The 22,380-nt window shown below is 36.3% G+C and overlaps 5 protein-coding genes across 5 annotated transcripts; 3 read left to right on the plus strand and 2 right to left on the minus strand.

The window, feature by feature from the left end:
- Window positions 1–757: 757 nt before the first annotated feature.
- Window positions 758–1,767, minus strand: LOC142552625 (protein DMP8-like). Its single transcript, XM_075662340.1, has one exon. It carries the CDS (start codon window positions 1,556–1,558, stop codon window positions 911–913), a length of 648 nt encoding a protein of 215 aa, XP_075518455.1. The 5' UTR covers window positions 1,559–1,767; the 3' UTR covers window positions 758–910.
- A 102-nt stretch (window positions 1,768–1,869) lies between these two features.
- LOC142552624 (E3 ubiquitin-protein ligase MPSR1-like) lies at window positions 1,870–2,888 on the plus strand. Its single transcript, XM_075662339.1, has one exon. The coding sequence runs from the start codon at window positions 2,030–2,032 to the stop codon at window positions 2,669–2,671; it is 642 nt and encodes a 213-aa protein (XP_075518454.1). The 5' UTR covers window positions 1,870–2,029; the 3' UTR covers window positions 2,672–2,888.
- Window positions 2,889–8,295: 5,407 nt separating this feature from the next.
- Window positions 8,296–10,798, plus strand: LOC142552626 (cyclic dof factor 1-like). The gene is made up of 2 exons (XM_075662341.1): window positions 8,296–8,616; window positions 9,218–10,798. The coding sequence occupies exons 1-2, from the start codon at window positions 8,464–8,466 to the stop codon at window positions 10,364–10,366; spliced, it is 1,302 nt and encodes a 433-aa protein (XP_075518456.1). The 5' UTR covers window positions 8,296–8,463; the 3' UTR covers window positions 10,367–10,798.
- A 3,688-nt stretch (window positions 10,799–14,486) lies between these two features.
- LOC142552627 (ARF guanine-nucleotide exchange factor GNOM-like) lies at window positions 14,487–19,940 on the plus strand. The gene is made up of 2 exons (XM_075662342.1): window positions 14,487–15,531; window positions 15,864–19,940. Exons 1-2 carry the CDS (start codon window positions 14,797–14,799, stop codon window positions 19,464–19,466), a joined length of 4,338 nt encoding a protein of 1,445 aa, XP_075518457.1. The 5' UTR covers window positions 14,487–14,796; the 3' UTR covers window positions 19,467–19,940.
- A 215-nt stretch (window positions 19,941–20,155) lies between these two features.
- Window positions 20,156–22,238, minus strand: LOC142552628 (13S globulin seed storage protein-like). Its single transcript, XM_075662344.1, has 3 exons — window positions 21,915–22,238; window positions 20,673–21,393; window positions 20,156–20,499 (listed from the first exon to the last, which is right to left on the minus strand). Exons 1-3 carry the CDS (start codon window positions 22,108–22,110, stop codon window positions 20,349–20,351), a joined length of 1,068 nt encoding a protein of 355 aa, XP_075518459.1. The 5' UTR covers window positions 22,111–22,238; the 3' UTR covers window positions 20,156–20,348.
- Window positions 22,239–22,380: the final 142 nt, after the last annotated feature.

Genomic DNA, 22,380 nt, shown 5'->3' on the forward strand with positions numbered 1-22,380 from the left:
GTTTCTGAGGAACATGTCTGAAATCTGAATCGGGTCATTTATTTGATCCTGCAATGTTTCGGATTCGGGTCTGAATCTTTGACCGTATCCAACAAGAATTGAATTGTGGTAGACTGGAATAGCCCATGGGTTTGAAGCTTAAAAAGACAGGAGCATGGTGTTTTTTTATAATTTATTTGATTTATATTTAAATTATTATTATTTATAAGAAATATTGAATAACTACGTCATAATTTTTAAACTTGCAATTTGATGTTTTAGAAGTAAAAACTCTATCCACTAAATTACATGTGATTTACATTTTAACATTTTATTAATATTTATATAATTATTAAAACATATCAAAAAACAAAAAATTAGTTGCTTTAAAGTTATCAAATTTAATAATATAGTATAGATTTATATTAATTATTTATTTTAACGACATATGTGAAATAAAAATATTTTTAAAATGATGTGCATTGAAGGCTTAATGGAATTTTGAAGTTGTTCTCGGTACTAGTATAATTTGGTCGTTCCATCAAAATGCATAAGTTTTAAATCTTATTAATATCAAGAAACTACTCATCACTTAATTAAACACTTTTTAAAAAGTCCGACCATTTTGAAGGAAAAAAAAAAAAAAAAAGTCCGACCATATCATAAAGAATTTGTTCTTAATTAAACACTTTGTAAAGCGTATTGGCGTTTTAAACATTATTCCGTGCATCATTTGTTTGGAACAACTAAAATTATATTTAAGGCAAAGATTAACAAAAAGAAGTTATAAATACATAATACTACATGCATCCTTAGCACATCCTATCGCACTATAATTCCCACATTCACAAATGACACAAAACGTACGTAAAAAGAGAAGAAAAATGGTTACATTGCCAACATATATGCAGGAGTTGGTTCACAAATTAAATCACGCGGACATGCAGCCAATGCCACGTCTATCGTTGGGGAAAACAAGAAACAACCCGCTGCAGATAATCCCCACCATCAGTGGAAAACTCTGCATCACTTCATCCAATTCCTTACCATGGCCCGGAATAACACAATTCGTGACCCGATGATCAGACAAAGCAATCGCAACAAACACAAGAACAGACATCATAGCATGAACAAAATCACTGAACCCAACTCGATATCTCTCATCTTTCGGCACCTCAATCTGGAGGCCAGCCTTGAATACCGCCAATCCTTTTGGAGTCACGAACCCGTAGTACACTTTCCCGTCGGAGCCCCGGAAAGAATCCGTGAAATGGAAGAAGAAACAAGAAGCAGTGCAGAGGCATAATAGAACGTGAATCATTAGGGTTGTGATGTGGGAGCATTGTCCGTTCTTGTAGATTGAGGGGAGGACCATTTCGAACGTGAGAAGTGTGCCGGTGGGGAGGAAGTTTGCGAGTAAGGAAGTTTTCGAGAGGGTTTTCTGCACGCCGCTCGCTACAGCGCGTCTTTTCCGGCCACCAGCGGCGGGTGGAGGGGGGGATGAGGGATAGAGTGGTGGATCGAGTTGGGAGGAAGTGTTGTAGATTTTGACGCCGATTTCATCTGTGATTTGCTCCATTTTTTTTTTCTATTTGCTACTGAAAACTTGGAGACGAATAAGAAGATAGAAACGAGCGGTTTGTGTCGGTTAAACAGAGGTTTTTGATATTTCAAACGTTACTGCTTACACGCGAACGGAAGCGGTTAATCAAATATTATCCCAACTCCGAGTGGTTAATTTTGATATTTTATTTTATTAATATTAAATAAATAATAATAAAAAATTGAGTGATGCGCTCGAGAAGTATTGTGATCCATCATGTACCAAATCCAGGCTTTGACAAAATATCTTCTCCGCTTTGACTCTTCAGATAAATACGACGAAGCTTTTTTATTCAGAAAAATATTAGCTGTGCAAATTCCAGATCTTTCTACAAACCTCCTCTTCGTTAAAATCCCAACTCTTTCAGTGGTTTTAAACCCGCCAACTGTTTTGTGTACTTTCAAAGAATCCAAGATTCTCTCGATATTTGACAAACTTTATGCGAAAATGGCTTCAGAAGCAGGGTCTTCCGATTCGAGAAACAGGGAGGCTTCCTCGTTCTTACCCTTCATCCTAGGTTTAAACCTAAGCCGCCCTCTTCAAGATTCCGCAAGCCCATCTCCAGAATCGCAAAATCTTGACAGGATAATACTCATCAACCCCTTTACACAAGGCATGGTTGTTGTAGAAAGAACTCGTCGCAACGGCAGCAGTGCTGATTCCTCTGTTGGATTAGTTTCTTTGCTTAGGGATATGTTCTCAAGCAAAAAAGGACAACCACCTGCCTCGAAGGAATCCATTGAAGCGCTAGAAAGGGTGGAGATAGAAAAAGATGGTGAAGAGTGTGTGATTTGCTTGGAGGAGTGGGCGGTAGGTGAAATGGCCAAAGAAATGCCCTGCAAGCATATTTTCCATGGAGGTTGCATAGAAAAATGGTTGAAGATGCACGGTTCTTGCCCTGTATGTAGGTACAAAATGCCTGTGGATGAAGATGATGATTCGAATGGAAAAAGTAGTGAGGAGAATGGTGGTGAAAGGAGAAGAGATATTTGGATGCGCTTGATTTTCAGTAGTGATAGGAGAAGTGGGGAAGATACAGGATCTAGTGATTTCTCATTCATGCATCAAGAGGTGGAGGATTTGAGATAATATCTTGTGAGAATATATGTTCTGATTCTCGTGTTCTTTTTGTCTTTTCTTCTGGTTGAATGGCAAACCAAACTTATCTTTTTATCATGAATAAATTCGATTTGGAGCTCAAAAAATTTCTCATACCGCGTATCATGATAGATGTGATGTTGATGATAGGGAATCTTCTGTAACATATTGAGTATTACCGATAAAAACTTGTCACGTGTTTTGATTACCTGGAGTTCAAAAAAGTTACAACAACCCCTTAAATTTGAAATTCGATACAAGTCATACTTGATTAAAAATATAATATATAGAATGTTGCAGAAGATTTGGACTCGTTGATAGATTAGATAATTTCTTGACTAGGTGAAAAAGATCAGTTTCTAGATATTCGTTAGCACTGCAACTTTTATGCAGTAACTGCCGTCATCGTTTACGTTGTTGAATGGTACAGGAGCGAATGATTCGATATTTTCAAGGCTACAGTTGAAAACATTGTCTTAGCCATCGTAGAAGAGAGTTGTTCAAACCAAATGAATTAATGGAATTTTAAGTTTGAGCAAAACCTGTAATCTATGCTCAAATCATTGCCAGTTCTTCATCCCAATGGGCATTTGATGTGCAGTTTCTCGGCAGAACAAATACTGGAGAAACCAGTGATTCACAGGTGAGATTGGGCTTCATTGATCTCTCTTAGCCTCTCCATACTGACAACATGACATATTTGCGTAACTGTGTCGGCAATCCAACAAATTTGTTATACGATAAGCTAAAATTGATTGCAGAAATCCAGAAAATGGAAGAGACAGTACAAGATGCATGCTTAGTTTAAACGTAATTTTGGGCATGAGAATACAGTTACCATGCGAGAATTGTGGTCATTCATGGTTTTGCAGTTCGTATCAATTCTCGTTAGCGGTGCTTCCGCACCTGTTGCTAGCTTGTTTCTCCTTTAATCTCTTCTCTCTTCTGGACGTGTGTCTATGATCGATAACGCAACAGAACATAAAATCCTATTCAAACGTAAGTATACTTTTTTGATATACTTTCTTGATCTAAGTTTTGTAGTTGCTGTTGTATTACTTACCTCGATTTATTCATGGAGTTTAATTTGCACCTTCTTCTGCTCTTCAACGGCTGAGTTATCTGCAAAGTTCCTTTCTTTCGAAGTTCGTTTATCTATAATTATTTTCTTTATTTCATCTATAAATCTGCCCTGAAAAACCCAGTGTTGGTGGTCTTTGCTATATGCTGACATTCTGTCACAGTCAGTCAATTACCGACTTTACTGATTCTCGTCCTATGTTTTATTTTTTGACATTTTTAGACCCTAAAGATCAAAAGAATGCCTTTATAGCTAAGATCCAACTAGTTAAATGAAAAAATCGATAAGGACTTGTATCTTTTAATAATCAGAATGTTACTCAAAACACACACTTCTTTTCTCAGTAGATTCTCTTTGATTCCGACGTTTGTTGTCTGCAGTTCTACATTATATTGAACTTGGAACCGGTGGTCCTGAAAGCATGAGAAGCATACTCGATAAATAAGAATGATCCGGAACATGAAAAAAACCATAGACGTTGATTTAAGATGGTAAAAGAGAAAATAAAAGGAAGGCATAAGAAATATGCAGATGAAATGAGTGTTATAATTTCACTTCCCATCGATATGCAATAGTTAAGCTCACGTAGTATACACAACAGCAAGGAGCCGCTACTAGTGATTCTGCTTCGAAAAGGGCATTGTGCAGTGCTTTAGTCTTCAAGCTGTGGATGTGGCGTAAGATGATCGTTTGCACCAATCCTGGGTAGTTGTTACTGGTGAACTCAAAATCCATTCTACGGTACTTACACAACTCTTCACTTGCTGCTTCTTTTGTGATGATCGTTTGCACCCATGTCCTCCTTGGTTTGTCTATTTACATAAAGTTGAGTGCATAATCTATATGAATCATTGAAAAACCCCAACGTTTTCTGGTTCGGATTTTGATCTTGAATGATACATAATATATCAGTAATAACATAATCTCTGGTGAAAGAAATTTTTCTTCATCCAAATTGAAAGTGATGTTTAATATAAAAGTACAGAGTATTGAGATCGTGTCTATGAAATTTTAAATGTTGTCTGCAAGTGTTGTGACACATATCAACAACATGTGGCGGATATATTAATTAAACACACAAATAAATTCTAAAGAATAAAATAAGATAGAATTAATCATGCACAAATAGTTTCATGACAAAATATTCATTAAAAAATTGTAAATAATTTATGAAACCAATATTAGTTAAATTACAAAAAACGATTTTTCTTAAAAAGTCAATAAAATAAATTGTATCTTGAATTAATAAAAACAAAATTACGAATGCAACAATTGTATTAATGCAGATATTCGTACTAACAAATAACTTTTCACCAAATACTTTATACAAGTGTTGTTTTCAAGTATTTCAAACACTTCATATCAACACAACAAACAACGTGAGTTGATCACACAAAATCTTCACTAATTCTTTGCTCTTCATGTAGCATTTTATTGCTCTCATTTGACTCTAAAAACGTTCACCCGCAGCGACAATGACCTATTCTTTTTATATTTCATATGTCTTAGAGTTTGTTCTTTATATAAAATCTTATCTTTTCGTTACTTAAAAGTAATTTATTAGATGTTCTCGTCATCTTATATGTATGCAAGCATTGGATGCCGGATTTCTGTAAAAAAAATGCATTAAAAAAATGTCTGTGCGTATTCTTCCGATATTTAGGTTCTGTATTTTCCTTCATTAATTACAAAACAAGGGACATTTTTAATATCGAGAATAATTAAATGATCGGAACGATATTTTTTTAATAAAATATAAAATTTATGAAATGGTTTTTTTTTTTTTTTATTACAACACACGTGAGAAGGGGATCAAACCCGGAGAAATGAGTCAGTTAATCTGGCGGATGAGACCACTGGGCTACAAGTCCGATTTCAAATGGTTTTCAAAATTAAATAAGTATTATTTTCATTTTTTGAAGGATTTTTTTAATGTCTCCCCCTTTGATTATTTACAGGTGTGTGTAAAATGAAAGAGCTCGCGGGATAAGAGAAAAAGATACTGTGTGGGGCCGGTCTTATCTCATACATAGATATATGGACACGTGTCAAATCTAAAAGCCATCTACATAAGGATACTTGCCTGAGGGGTGGGGGCACGTGTCGGATCGTGACAGATTTGCTTTTCCTCACTTTTTGCGGGTGCAGTGGACCATCTGTTACGTGGAATTTCTTTGTCACATTCGACACCTTTAATTCCTTTTTCAATAAAGTTTTTTCTTTTTAAATTTAAAAGTAATTCATTGGACAGATTTAGATTTTAGAGAGAAAAATTAATAGAGCAATTTAAGTAGTAAATCGTGACAAACGTTTCAATTGACTTGCATGGTAAAACGTTGGCAAGCGTTGTGTATAATATAGAGAATAATTTATTTACAATTCAATCATTTTATGTTCTAAAAACCATATTCAAAATTTGTCACACATTATTACGACGTATATATGCTGTAAAAAATAATTGTCAGCCTGACGGGCTTGTTTATTTATTGTTTAACTTGCATCGTGATCCTGGCAATTTTGATGCTATAAAATTCCACTATTTGAGAATTAATTCTAGCAGCCTAGTTTTTTTTTTGGATTTATGGTAAATTTAAATATAAATAACTTTTTCGCTAGATTTTAATTAAGATGTGTGAAACTATATCAATTTATTTCTAATGTGGTTCTTCCATCCAACCTATCTATATTTACGAGACACAATGCCTAACTATCAAATAAATACACTAAACTTCAATAAAGTTACAATCGGACAAGAACTTAAACAACTAAAAGGCTTCATCTTTTCTTTTGACGTCTTTATAATGAACACATTCAGTATACTCCACTTAGTGGACACCAATCGTCTTCAATATATGTAAACTCTAACTCCCTTTGAAACGGCATATTGTTCTCTTTCGAGAACGTCATCTTTCTCTCTTGAAGAATGAATCACGATGCTTTGAGTGCGTGTATACCGAACTCGAATGAAACCCTTTTAAGATCATAATGAATACAATGATATTGACATAATCTTGTCTTACATCTTGTCGCAACGAAAAATGAACAATATACATTCTTCTTTACAAAGGTCGCATACAACCAACTCTTAAAGATTTGAAAATATAAATTCATTGGCCTTTTTTGACCACATATGACCACTCTAGGCGATCTTCATAGTTAATAATTATTCATTCATATAGAAAATCACATCTTATCCAAACTAGACATTTTTCCCCTTTTATCTAATGCTGAATGGACGACCTATGCCTTAATGTATAAGTAAGAAAAATATTTTGTATTTGAACTGAAGAAAAAAAAGTCCCTGCTTTCACTATTTTCTAGAGAAAAAAAGAGGAGAGACCCTTGACACGGTTCTGACGCTCTCTCCAAGATAGATATTTTATTTTCAAATTTTATAGAGAAATTGATTATTCTAGTCTATTTCAAATTCATAATTTCAAAAATGGCCTTCTTTATTACACATTTTGCATTATGTCTTATTTAATTAAAAAAAAATCCTAAAATACCATTTTTCTATGAACACACATAATTCATTTTCGTGATTCATTTGTTTAATTATCTATTATTTCTCTTTAAGAGTTGATTTAACATTTGTTCTGTTTTATTTAATTTATAATATATTAATTTTTTTAATACTACTTACTTATATCAATAAATATATTTTAATAAAATTATGAATTGTTAGTTTGAATTAGAGCATACGAAACCACCAAGGTTATAATATTTTAATTACAATTGTTGCACATCTAAAATAATATAATCAAAATCACCAATCACCATGGTTATAAAACATGATAATTACATCAATGTGAGTTTATACAAATATAAACAAAAAATCTGATGGTCTCAATTAAGTCTCTACTTTATTCCATGCTAAGAGTTTATGAGTATGCACAAACAAATATTCAAAAAAATAAAATGCATAAAAATGAAACTCGACAAAATAATTATCTCAAATTATCATCACTTTATGTCCAAATGCACGGAATTCATAAGATTATTCGAGAAATTGCGAAAATCAAATATAGAGTTTGAGATAAAGAAATTGATGGTGAACATAGTTTAAATGATAGGGGATATCTATGTAATTTGATATGATAAAAGACTATTTTGATAAATTAATTTAACTGAAGACTAAAATTGATTATAGTAATTGTGTGAAGTCTATTTAAAAAAATCTCCAAATTTTGTATCATATCGGCTCGTGTCAATCAAGATAATATTTTTCAATATCTTCGGGTTTTCAACCTCACAACATAATTTATTATCTTTAAAATTATTAAATAAAATTTTTAAAGAAAATAAATTAAAAAATAAAATCAATCAGAAATAATATATATAATTGGAAAGTGAGAGCTGAGTTGGACTCGAAGCATAAAGGTGTCGTCCTTTTTTTTTTTAATTTTTTAATGCAAATGTGTAGAATCAGAAGATGATCAAGTAGGCTTGTTGAAATCCAATAGAAAGATCGCCCACTGTCCACATAACAAATTTGTGGCTGCAAACTCATTCCCCATGCTTGCGTGGCACCCAACCCAACTTTCTCTCTCCTCCCCTCCCAATTTGTGTACACATTACAAAAATCAAGAAAAAGGTTGACCTGAAAACTCCAAACTTGTAGAGAAACTGAAGTTCTAGAGAGACGCGTACCCGTTAGTGTTCAGACAGGGTTTTCTTTCTTTCTCAACAGGAGCGAGAACTGATGTTGGAAGTGATGAAAAAAGACCCTGAAATCAAGCTTTTTGGGAAGACCATTTGTTTGCCTCCCGACATGATTGGTTCTGATTTTACAGAACCTGATGTTCTTGACCAGAAACAGGGCTTTTCGGCGACATCAAATTCACAAGACAGCGAAGTATGTGATTTACTGCGTAAAAGTGTGCTGCATTTGTTGGCAAATATGTGTGTTTTTAGTGTTTGTGGTGAAATCTTGATATTTATGCTTTTTTAAGAGGAACCCTTTTCTTAGTATTGGCAAATTATGGTGGGTTGATTTCGGGTTAGATATCTGAATCTGGGTATTGAGTTTGGTTTTGTGGTATTCTAGTGAAGATCGGCGAGTCTCCTTTTCGACATAAACTTAATGAATATCTCTTGGGAAGAGAACTTACTGCTTTCGATTTTTGGAAGATTGTTTTTTTCCCCCTCTGGATCTTGTCTGTTCTGAGTCATATATATGATCGAATCTTCTGTCAAATCCAATCATACCTTAGTAAATCGTTTGTTTCTTGGAAGAAGACGATGAAAGAAAGAAAATGGGAATCCAGCTTCTGCAGTTAGATGTGCTTATTACACATAAAAACTAACAATCTTAAAGGGAACCATTTTAGTTTAAACATAGGTAGCTAGCTTGTCTCGATCTTTTTAAATCATGGAAACTTGGTGCCTCTCGGGTCTTGTCATTCATATATACCTGTAAACCACGATTCTTATGTAGATGCCTTTTCTGTGAATAGGATGTCTCAGAAGGAAAATTAACCAGGAGTAAACAAGAGGGGGATTCAAACAATCCAACTAAAGTAGCTTTTGTAGAGACAGACAAAGACTCAATATCCCCGAAAACTCCCAAGAAAATTGAACCAAGTGGGAGTAACGTCTCTCAAGAAAAGACCCTGAGTAAGCCTGATAAAGTACTTCCGTGCCCCCGGTGTAATAGCATGGAGACGAAGTTTTGTTACTACAACAACTACAATGTTGGCCAACCTCGACATTTTTGCAAGAAATGTCAGCGATATTGGACTGCTGGAGGAACAATGAGGAACGTGCCGGTGGGTTCAGGTAGACGCAAAACTAAAAATGCTTCTATTGCTAATTATTGTCATATCATGGTCTCAGATGCCCTCCAAAATGGGGTGCAGTTCCCTTCTTTGAAACCGAATGGTATCTTCGTCTTTGGATCGGACAGACCGTTTACTGAATCTGTTCCCTCGTTTGTGAATCCTGCGGAAAGGTCTCAAAATTGTGGCGGAAGTGAGTTTTTCTGTCAGTCAAGTGGATCTTCTTGTACAACATCTAATTCGATGGTGAAGGGAAGTGATACTGACATTCAGGAACCGTGTTTTGCTCAGATCTCTTGGCAGGGTCCGTTGAACTCTCCACAATGGATTCAAAACTCAACGGCTGCATCCGTCCCTCCTTGTTTTCCAGTAACTTTTTACCCAGCTCCACCATATTTTGGCTGCACCTTACCAAGTTCTTGGAACGTGCCATTAGTTTACCCTCCACCTTCTTCTGGCTACTCCGGAATTAGCACAAGCTCGAGCATTTCAACTCTGGGGAAGCGTTCAAGAGATGGGACAGTTCTTAAACCATCGAACTTGGAAACCAAGGAGTTTTCAGAGAGAAAAACCGCAGATACACGTGTGCTGATTCCCAAGACCCTGAGGATTGATGATCCAAACGAAGCTGCAAAAAGCTCTATATGGTCAACACCGGGCATCAAGAATCTAAAACTCGATTCAACCAACAGGGAGAGTTTATTTAAGTCCTTTCAGTCAAACGGGGACAGTAACCGTAATATAAATAATTCGGCCCTGGTGTTGCAATCAAATCCTGCTGCCTTGTTGCGATCGTTGAACTTCCGCGAGAGTGCCAAATGCGACTAATTTAAATTTCTACAACGTCAGCACCAGAAGGATATTGGAAATCTGCACCTTTCTGGGCCAGAAAACGTGTTGGTTTCACCACTTTAACAACAATGGACTCTTATTAGTAGACTATGGGATTAACCGAGCTGGTAACGAGCTGCTTCTGCTGTCAACTTCTTGCACATTTTGTTCCTACTGTACAAGTGATATGTCACTTTATGTAAATCTGTTTTTTTTTTCTTTTTCGCAATTTTGTATTTTGGTGTGTATTTGTACATAATAGTGATATTATAGATTAAAATCGGTAGAGTTGTGCTAAGTAAGAAATTTGGTTGACATGATCTGTTTCATATGTAAATAATGTTCAACCTTTTCTTGTTGTTGTTGAATAGACCAGAATGACGTTTTAAATATTTTGAAATCTTTTGTATCACATCCTCGGTTTCATGATATGATGTCGGGGAACATATAGATAACATAACGCACTGCAGAGGCACTCTCAGAGCCTGCTTTCATATATTATTGAAGCTTTTATGAGTACTGAATATGGAATTATGAAGAGTGAAGACGTCAAGTTGCAAAAATCTGATTTTGGTCCCTATTTTCGGAATTGAAACAACCCTTTCTTTTCCATCCAAAATTTCCTAGAGTTTTTTCCTACGTTTTTCTCACACTATTTATAAAAGTTAAACCCTCGATTTTTTTTTAAATATAATTTTTAAAGCACCTCGTGATCATCAAAGTATGCATATCACATTTTTCTTTACTATGTCGTACTATTTCAATTTAAAAATTAAAAAAAAATAGCAAATTTCAGTTAAAACATCATTCTTTAATATTTCTACTGAACAATTAGGTTGCGTTTGGTTGCATGATAAAATAAACTAATGATTAATATGTAAATGATAAAGAAAATGATTATCGTAGATATGTAATATATGGTAGTATGTTCGGTTAGATTTTTAAATGTAGGATAATTTTGAAATTTTTTATGAAAGGACAAAATTGCCTTTCTTTTTTTTTCTCCTTCCACTCCGGCGGTGGCCCGGCAGCCGACGTGGCGGCGACGGCGTAGGTCCGACGACGGCGGTGAGTCGGCGGTCCGACGGCGGCTATGGCGTTCCGGCGAAGTTCCGGCGACAGCTATGCGGTGCGGTCCGGCTGCGGCGGCGGGGGCGGCGGTCCGGCATCCTAGGTGGTTCAATAGCGGTGAAGGAAGAAGGGTAAAATTGGAAAGTGGGTAGGGATAGAGGAGGGATTAATAATCCTACGGAGAAAGGAGGTATTATTTTATCACACGTAATACCACCTAATCACTCATTGGAAGGATTGAGCTGGTTAACTAAGAATCGTACCAAACGCATGATTAGGTGTGATAAAATAATCTATCACACCTAATCCGCCCAACCAAACGTTGCCTTAGTATACACTAGTTATTTTGCACACGCATGCGTGTGTGTACAATCTTTTTTATCATTATCGATGGACTAAAGCGAAATTTGACAAATTATGGAGAGACTAAATTGATATATGAATTTTTAAATAAAAAATAAAAAAAGTGTATTGGATTAAAAAAAAAAACAATAAACAAAAGTGAATATTAGTATCATATGAGGGTAACGTTGGAAGAAAAATTTGGTGTCTTTCCTGGTTGGTTATTATCATGGCCTCAACCTTAATAAAATACTAGTAAAAGATGCTAATGCATGTGCTATTATTATTTTTAATTTGATCAAATAATACTAAATAATTAACACGAAATTATTTTCGATTTAGAAAAGTTGTTCGATTTAAAAGGGAAGTTTTATTTTGATTTTTTTCTATTTAAAATATGGAGTGACTTGAAAAGGTTTTTAATATGGTAAGAAGGGTAATTATGGAATTAAATATTTTGGTGTCCTCAAAGGTAGTTATTCTAAGGTCTCACACTTAATATAACAGTAGATAGTATAGATACAATAGATGATGGAGAAATTGTGACAGGGTCTACATATTTAATCCACACAAACAAAAATGTTTCTCCTTTTTCTGTGAAAATATTTGAAGAATTAAAAGGCATTAAATATGTGTTTCTCAACTTATGGACAGGTTGGGACACCAGAGATATTTGGATGTTAAATATCGACATTGGATAGCCACAAATTTTTATTAGGAAAATGAGTTGTTGATGGGACCCTAAGCGTGTCATTGTTTTTCCTTGTTTCTTGTACTCTTTCATTTTCTTCCAAAGACAACGATTTCTTCATACATTTTTTACGCTATTTTTTAAAAAAAGAATGAAAAAGGTGTAGCTGGAATTTGTTTAGATTCATGAAATTTGGGCCACATGGAACCCTAATAAAATTTGGGCTCGATTGTGAGAGGAAGACAGTTGTTCTGGAATCGTCCTTATACTCTGATTTCCCAAGACCCAATTGTATTTGGGTGCCGTCGCCCATTGGCCTAATATGTCACACTTTTTAAATCTATGCGTTCATGCTGTCTGAACCGATGATCGATTTCATTTTGATGCATGATTAATTTTTTTTTTTTTTAAAAGGACCGCTATAAACACGCAAGCGTGAATTGTTATAAATAAATTGCGCCAACGACTGAGAAAACTCAAAATTTTATGTAACTTTTGAAAAGTTTGATTTCTTGGTAAGAAAAACAGCAAGGTTAGCTAAGGAAATGACTACTTGGGATAAAAAAATATTACTCCTCGAGATTGATCCAGGATGATGGGTCTAATATTTTTTCACATAACTGAAACTGTTCTCTAAAAAATATTGATACATCAATTGAAAATTTTCAGCGAACACTGAATCAGTGTGATGTATATGATCGATCACAAGGCTCCGACCCCAAGAAAATCTATAATGGTACAAAAGCTGCATTTCTTTCTTCATCTGCAGTATTTGCTTCAAAAATTCATCCCTGGTCTTGAAGACCTAATGGAGGAGTAATTCACGCTAGCTGTGTACAATCTTTTTTATCATTATCGATGGACTAAAGTGAAATTTGACAAATTATGAAGTGACTAAATTGATATTTGAATGGTTAAAATAAAAAAAATAAAAATAAAAGTGTGTGTTGAAATTTAAAAAAAAAAACAAAAAACAAAATTGTAATATAAGTATCATATAAGGGTAAAATCGGGAAAAAAAAAGTTGGTGTCCTCTTTAGTTAGTTATTATCATGTGCTCACGCTTAATAATATAGTATAAAATAGTATAGATAATATAGTATAGATATTGTGGGCAGCTATTCATACTGATCATGTATCCGTTTTCTTCCCAATATTTGGAGCTTGGAAAAATATAAAGAACCGAACCTTCGAGTATCGTGCTGATAACGTGTTAAAAATAAAAATTTATGGTAAAAAGTAAAAATCTCAAACTCACAAAATATATTAAACTACACACTTTATAAAATTTTGTCTACTCAATTGTGTATTTCTTCACAAATTGAGAGGCCTATATATATACATTTTTTGGAAATAATCTAAAAATAAATACATCATTATATACATCATCACACACTAATTTTCAATATTTACAACTCTTATTTTCAACATTCAATAATTTCAACTCTTATTTTCAACCGTGTGTAGTTTTTGTCCAAATTATTTTTATATTTTACGATCTACGTTCGGATTATATTTATAATAAAAAAATAATAGTTTAAACATGAAAAATAATAATTTTCATGAGTTACTAAAATAAAAAATTCGTTTAATAAAATTGGCTCATTAAATAGTCTCATAAGAATTCTTGTGTTGTTGTAAATGTCAAATCAAAATCAATAAAAGCATAAGTAATAACAAGGGATTGACAACCAAAATCACACAATTTTTCACGATCCAAAGTATTTTATCTAACTCCATGTACCAAAATATATTTAGCTTTTATTTTTAATGAAGGCATGACTACTTTGAATTATTTAATAATTGTAATTTTTAAAAATTATACTGAAATTAAATTAATACTAAATCGAAAAATATATATGAAACTCGAAAACCAAATTCTCTTTACTCCAAGAAAACTTAATAAAATTTTGAAATGTGGACTTTAGTTTTAAGAAATTTCAAATAAATTCGGAACAGTTCCTAACTTCTAGTAAACGTCGTCGTCTCTTGTTTTCTTTTATTTTTGAATTATGATGATTATTCCATGCGCCTTACGATTTTTACGTTTTCCTCTTTTATCCTCGCTATTAACTCCTCCATTCAAAAGTCAACAGTCAAACGAAAATCTCGCCGGCGCCGCTTAACGGAATACTGAAACTCGTCGGGAAGTAGCTCAGATTCATTATCTTTAAACTGCGTCCTCGTCAAACTCGCGGATCTACGCTGCAGCCATCTTGTCTGTGTATAAGGTGAATGTTCGCTCGATGAGTTTTCTGATATAAGAATCCCCATTTTGAACTGTAGAATCCCCATTTTGAAATCTTGACCTGGATAGTCAGTGATGGGACGTTTAAGGCTACAGTCTAGCATCAAGGCAATTGAAGAGGAACCTGAGGACTGTGAGACAACCTCTTCCAGTATGGCTGTTTTGGCTTGTACAATTAACTCAGAGATAGGTTCTGTTTTGGCAGTAATGAGGAGGAATGTGAGATGGGGAGGTCGTTATGTTTCTGGCGATGATCAATTGGAGCATTCCCTCATTCAATCTCTTAAAACATTGCGAAAGCAAATATTTTCGTGGCAGCATCAGTGGCAGTCCGTCAATCCTTCCTTGTATCTCCAACCATTTCTTGATGTAATTCGGTCTGATGAAACAGGTGCACCAATTACCGGCGTGGCTTTGTCGGCTGTTTACAAGATTTTGGCACTGGATGTGCTGGGTATAAATACTATCAATGTTGAGGATGCTATGCATTTGGTAGTTGATGCTGTTACAAGCTGCAGATTTGAGGTCACTGACCCTGCATCTGAAGAAGTCGTACTAATGAAGATACTTCAGATCTTATTGGCTTGCATGAAAAGTAAAGCATCAGTTATGCTAAGCAATCAACATGTTTGTACTATTGTGAATACTTGCTTCCGAATAGTTCATCAAGCGGGAAGCAAAGGTGAATTGTTACAGCGGATTTCTCGCCACACAATGCATGAACTTGTCAGATGCATTTTTTCGCACCTTCCAGATGTTGACACGACAGAACAATCACTTGTTAGAGGAGGCAGTTCTTTAAAAACTGAGGTGAATAATATCTGTTTCTTCTGTGGACCATTTAATAATTATTTTTTCTTAATGTTTGCATTCTGTTTATTCTTGTGAATGCATTATTTAAAATGTCCCTTTGCGATTTCTATCAGTTTACCAGTTCCAATGCCTCATCGTAAGTATCAAAGAAACTGAAAGTAGTTTATCATTTTTTGTGTGCTGATAAATTAATGTGCTTGTGACTGCATGTGGATTTTCTATATTTTTGTTGACCATGATCTGCAGGGTTCCATCCTGCCAATGGACTATCTCTTGTTTTTCACCTCGTTTACATTGAGGAACTTTACACTTTTTTTCTTATTGTGCAGACTGCTGGAATTGATTCTGATCATAGCATTGTTAGGAAATCTGAAAATGACACTGGAAATTCTGACTATGATGGCCAACTTGCTCCTGGGGTTATTGATCCTACTTCCTCTGGCCTCATCAACAGCCTGACAGACGAAAATACGATGAGAAGTGATAACGAGAAGGATGTTGTTCCATTTGACTTGCATTTAATGACTGAGCCGTATGGCCTACCCTGCGTGGTTGAGATATTTCACTTCCTGTGTTCATTGTTAAATGTTGTTGAACATGTCGGAATGGATTCTAGAGCCAATAATATAACATTTGATGAAGATGTGCCTCTTTTTGCTTTGGGTTTGATTAATTCAGCGATAGAATTGGGCGGCCCAGCTATTCACCGTCACCCTAGACTATTGAACTTGTTACAGGATGAACTATTTCGTAATCTGATGCAATTTGGACTATCAGTGAGCCCGTTGATTCTTTCTATGGTCTGTAATATTGTTCTCAACATGTATCAGCATTTGCGTTCTGAACTGAAGCTTCAGCTTGAGGCTTTCTTTTCCTGTGTAATTTTGAGACTTGCACAAAGCCGGTTTGGAGCTTCATACCAGCAGCAGGAGGTTGCCATGGAGGCTTTAGTTGATTTTTGTAGGCAGAAAACATTCATGGTTGAGATGTATGCGAATTTAGATTGTGATATAACCTGTAGCAATGTCTTTGAAGACCTTGCTAATCTATTGTCAAGGAGTGCTTTTCCAGTGAATTGTCCATTGTCCTCGATGCACATTCTTGCCTTGGATGGCCTGATTGCTGTGATTCAGGGAATGGCTGAGAGAGTAGGCAATGGATCTCTTAGTTCTGAACCCACTCCTGTATATCTTGAGGAGTATACCCCATTTTGGATGGTGAAATGTGAGAACTTTGGTGATCCTGATCATTGGGTTCCTTTTGCTCGTAAAAAGAAATATATCAAAAGAAGGTTGATGATTGGGGCTGATCACTTCAATCGTGATCCTAAAAAAGGATTAGAATTTCTTCAAGGAACACACCTGTTGCCCGAGAAACTTGACCCACAGAGTGTGGCTTGTTTTTTCCGCTATACCGCTGGACTGGATAAAAATCTTGTTGGGGATTTTCTTGGAAATCATGATGAATTTTGCGTTCAGGTTCTACATGAATTCGCTGGAACATTTGATTTCAAAGACATGAATCTCGATACTGCATTACGCTTGTTTCTGGAGACTTTCCGATTGCCTGGAGAATCTCAGAAGATACAAAGGGTGCTTGAGGCATTCTCAGAGAGATATTATGAGCAATCACCACAGATCCTAGCTAATAAAGATGCTGCTCTACTTTTATCTTATTCCATTATTATGCTGAACACGGACCAGCATAATATACAGGTGAAGAAGAAAATGAGCGAAGAGGATTTCATCAGGAACAACAGGCACATTAATGGAGGTAATGATCTCCCTCGGGAGTTCCTTTCAGAGCTGTATTATGCGATCTGCAAGAATGAGATTCGCACAACACCTGAACAAGGAACTGGTTTTGCTGAAATGACTCCAAGCCGTTGGATTGATTTGATGCATAAATCTAATAAAACTTCTCCATATATTATGGCTGATTCCAGGGCCTACCTTGACCATGACATGTTTGCAATCATGTCAGGTCCAACAATTGCTGCTATCTCTGTTGTTTTCGATCACGCAGAACATGAGGATGTTTATCAGACATGTATTGATGGTTTCTTGGCTGTTGCCAAGATATCTGCATGTCATCACCTTGAAGATATTTTAGATGATCTGGTAGTGTCTCTTTGTAAGTTTACAACACTACTGAATCCGTTATCTGTCGAGGAGCCAGTTCTAGCCTTTGGTGATGATGCAAAAGCTAGAATGGCGACTGTCACTGTTTTCACCATTGCAAATAGGTATGGAGATTTTATACGTAGTGGCTGGAGAAATATTTTGGATTGCATCTTAAGATTACATAAGCTTGGCCTTCTTCCTGCTCGAGTGGCCAGTGATGCAGCTGATGAATCGGAGATGTCATCTGATCCTGTGCATGGAAAGCCTCTCACAAGTTCCCTGTCTGCTGCTCATATGCAATCCATTGGCACTCCTAGGCGATCTTCTGGCCTGATGGGCCGATTCAGTCAGCTCTTGTCACTCGATACTGAAGAGCCAAGATCTCAGCCAACCGAACAACAACTTGCCGCTCATCAACGCACGCTTCAAACGATTCAGAAGTGTCACATCGACAGCATCTTTACAGAAAGCAAGTTTTTGAATGCTGATTCTTTGTTGCAACTTGCGAGAGCTCTCATATGGGCTGCTGGGCGACCCCAGAAGGGTAATAGCTCACCCGAGGATGAGGACACTGCAGTTTTCTGCTTGGAATTATTGATTGCAATTACGTTGAACAACAGGGACAGAATTGGACTTCTTTGGCAGGGTGTATATGATCATATTGCTAATATTGTTCAATCGACAGTAGTGGCTTGCGCCTTAGTCGAGAAGGCAGTTTTCGGGCTTCTTCGCATTTGCCAGCGCTTGCTTCCATACAAGGAGAACCTGGCTGATGAACTTTTGAGATCACTACAACTGGTTCTCAAGCTTGATGCACGAGTTGCTGACCAATATTGTGAGCAAATAACCCTGGAAGTCAGTCGCCTGGTGAAAGCAAATGCTACTCATATTCGATCTCCAATGGGATGGAGAACCATTACTTCTTTACTATCTATCACAGCTAGACACCCAGATGCTTCTGAATCAGGATTCGAAGCCCTATCTTTTATAATGTCTGATGGATCCCACTTGTCACCCGCTAATTTCGTGCTTTGTGCTGACGCAGCCAGACAATTTGCAGAATCTCGTGTTGGACAGACTGATAGATCTGTACATGCTGTGGATCTTATGGTAGGCTCAGTTTCTTGTTTGGTACGATGGGCCAAAGATGCAAGGGAAGCTATGGCAGATGTGGAAGCTGGCAAATTATGTCAGGATATTGGTGAGATGTGGCTGAGGCTTGTTCAAGGATTACGAAAGGTTTGTTTAGACCAGAGAGAAGAAGTTAGAAACCATGCTCTTCTATCATTACAAACGTGCTTAACTGGTGTAGATGACATTTTCCTTCCGCCCAACTTATGGCCTCAATGCTTTGAAATGGTTATATTCACGATGCTTGACGACTTGGCTGAAATTGCACAAGGAAACCCTCAAACTCAAAAGGAGTACCGTAACATAGAGGGGACCCTTGTTCTTGCCTTGAAGCTCCTTGCTGCAGTGTTCTTTCATCAACTCCAAGAACTATCTCAATTGCCGAGCTTCTGCAAGTTGTGGCGCAATGTAATTGGTAGAATGGAAAGGTATACGAAGCTAAAAGTTAGAAGAAGTGACAAGCATCAAGAATTAGTGCCTGAGCTTCTCAGAAACATCCTGTTGGCCATGAAGGCCAAGGGCGTGCTCGTACCTACCAGTACTCTAGGAGGAGATAACGTATGGGAGCAAACATGGTTACATGTGAACAAGATTTTTCCGTCTCTACAATCCGAAGTGTTCCCAAATCAAGATTCATATCTAGGTGACTGTGGTGTAAGTTCAGTCTCCAGTGAATAGCACCATGATCCAGATTCAATTTTTTTCATGATGCCATTCTCCTGCAATTTTTCCAGGTAAAGACTTGCCAGACTGGTAACATTTGAATAGTATAGATGATGTCAAAAAATGAATGATATTTGTGTTTTTTTTCCCCTGAGCGTGCTTACGAAGTAGGATTTGGCTTGATTATTGTTGCTTCTGGAGGACGTGTCTGTATTATTTCCACAGACAGCAGCACATTGCTAATATTGTACAGTGATATTGAACTCTAACTATGTTTTGATCTGCGGTTATGATCTGTTTGAAAATTTTGGTAGTTTTCCTCAAAAACAAAAAAAAAAAAACTGAAGCTTCACTCGAATGCTCACACCCACCGTGTTGAGATTATTTTACTTACTGATGGTAGAAAAGTAGAAGATCAGTAACGATAGTGTCGTGCAATTGCGTGTATGATATTGTATTATGTTTCAATATTTTCTTTTAGACTTGCCTATTTTTTGTTTGGACAATTCTGACTGCGGTTTAGCGAACCTGAGTTGCTGATGGACTGTGATTTTGTTATGTAAATTAATGGGTGTATATATCGTTATTATTTCCGCTATCTTTTAGTTAAAAATAAATTTAGCCAATGCTGTCCTGAACACCAAATGAATTATATGCCCCACTTGAAATTTTTGCATATTGATTTTAAAAAAATAACCATGAAATTTCACGTATGGATGTATCCACTATATAGTAGCATCGATATAATCACATAAGATTTTTATAAACCACAAGTTACCGTGCGAAAACACAAGTAACAATCCCTGCTCCTAATACTCTTATTGCTGCACTTAAACTAAAACGGAACTTGGAAAAAAATCCTCTTGTTGTGAGCTTATAAAGGAAAAAAAGGGTTAATCAATTTGGTGGGAAGAAGATTTCTTCGGACATCCTCTTAGATCTGAATTTCTGCTCCACACCCGGGCTGACATTGAAAGCTGCTTGCAGAACTTGCGGAGACAATGCTTTCCATACAGATGTCCTTCCAGCTAAATGAGTAAATATAGGACTGCAGTACACAAATTCAAATTATTTCTTAATAAAAAGGATAGTGATCAGGAATACGCTATTTGTGTGCATATTAACATTGTAGGATCGTAAGTCTCACATTTTGCATTAGCATATACAGCAACGTGGGGGAAATAAGATATAAATTCACCAAATATTTAAATGTATACTCACTTGGGTGTCGTGATGACGGAGAACCAGTCCATACCATCAGGATCAGCAATCTTTGAGACTACAAAAAACCTTGGGACGATGAAGAGATTACCAGCCTTTAGAGTTGTATCCAGCACACGCTTCCCATCAACACCAACTACTTGAACACGCCCACTACCACGAACAACGTACGTGACTTGCAGAGCTGAGTCACATGAAAATCCTGGAGAACACATGGCATTCCCATTAAGCCTAACAAGATCAGCCCCTAGTCCAACCTCTTCAACCAAAGGCAAATTCTTGGTGTTCAGAACCACAACTTTTCCACCATTTTTTATATCCACATCCAGTGGAGCTTCTTCACAGTTTAATGCCATGCCGCTATAATGTTCCTTCTTCGGCTCTGGCATCTTGAAGTTGGGATCGAGCTTCACAATCCCATGGCCAGACTGCTGCCCAGTAAGGGTCTTCACAGTGCTTTCTTCTAAGTCCCATGCTCGGCCGGTAAACTCAGTTGAGAAACCGGTGAAGATGCCATTGGAGCCAGTCAAGAAAAAGTCGGTGAACGCGCCAGATTTATGAGCTTTAGAGGTGTCACCAAGGAAGAGGATGACTAGGTCTGTGTCGTCTTTGTTGTACCACCAGGTGACAACTCCAAATGGAAGGGCGAGGGCATCACCCTTCTTGATCGCAAGAACCTTTTCTTCCTGTTCAGGGAGGACAATCCCAGCCAGTCCACAACCTTGTAAAAATTCATAATTACAATCATATATACTTTTGAGGATAACAAAGCAATTAGGATAGATATTTGGCACCGATAAAAAGATATACTTTTGAGGATAACAAAGCAATTAGCGTTAATATGGATGATAAAAAAAAAATTCCTGACAAACTGCCAATTATTCTAATTTTTAAGCCCCCAGGCCCCAGCCAAAGAATAGTTTCCTGCTAAAATCTGACGTCGATATATTCTCAAACAAAATGTTACCAAATTTAAAGGAGAAAATAAGGGAGAGAAAATTGTAACCACAAAATTAAAACTAAAACAAGATACATTCAACATATTTTCGTGATCGATTCTGTTAAATATAACAGAGAATAACTGATCTTGGGCTAGGTATTATACTACTAATAATTTCAATAGCCCTAAAATACTTATACCACCACACAAAATCTGTTATAAACCCAAAATCTAAACAGACCGCATATCAACAACCGTGAAACCAATCGAAGAAGAAACATGTATGAGTTGATAACCAATACCTTGAAGAACATAGGCAACTTTGGCGGAATCAGAGTACCGTGGCATAGCAAAGCCGTATTCGTGAAGAGCAAGCTTTCCGGCACCGATGTTTCCTTGACGAAGCATCGGCAGATCGTTTGGGCACCACGCAAGGTACTCCCCGCCGTCTCCACCGTACAAAGTTTTCGCCAACTTTGGTGTCAAATCGATCTCCATCTCTATGAAAAGTATGAGCACAAATCAAGTCGAGTGATGAGTTGGATGCGGTGATTGTTGAGGAGAGGAGCTCCGTTTTATAGAGTGGACTGAAATACTGAGCCCGAATTTATTATACTCAGATTCTATATTAATAATTAAGCCAGACTGCATATTAATTTTTTTTTTCTTTTTTACGATCAAATCTTATAATTTATTGAAAAATTAACATGTCATTCGTCACAAAGTTGAAATTTGGTATTCCGGACCATAATTTTCTACATCAAAAAA

This window comes from Primulina tabacum, chromosome 8, assembly GCF_025594145.1.
Source record: "Primulina tabacum isolate GXHZ01 chromosome 8, ASM2559414v2, whole genome shotgun sequence".
Lineage (NCBI taxonomy): Eukaryota > Viridiplantae > Streptophyta > Magnoliopsida > Lamiales > Gesneriaceae > Primulina > Primulina tabacum.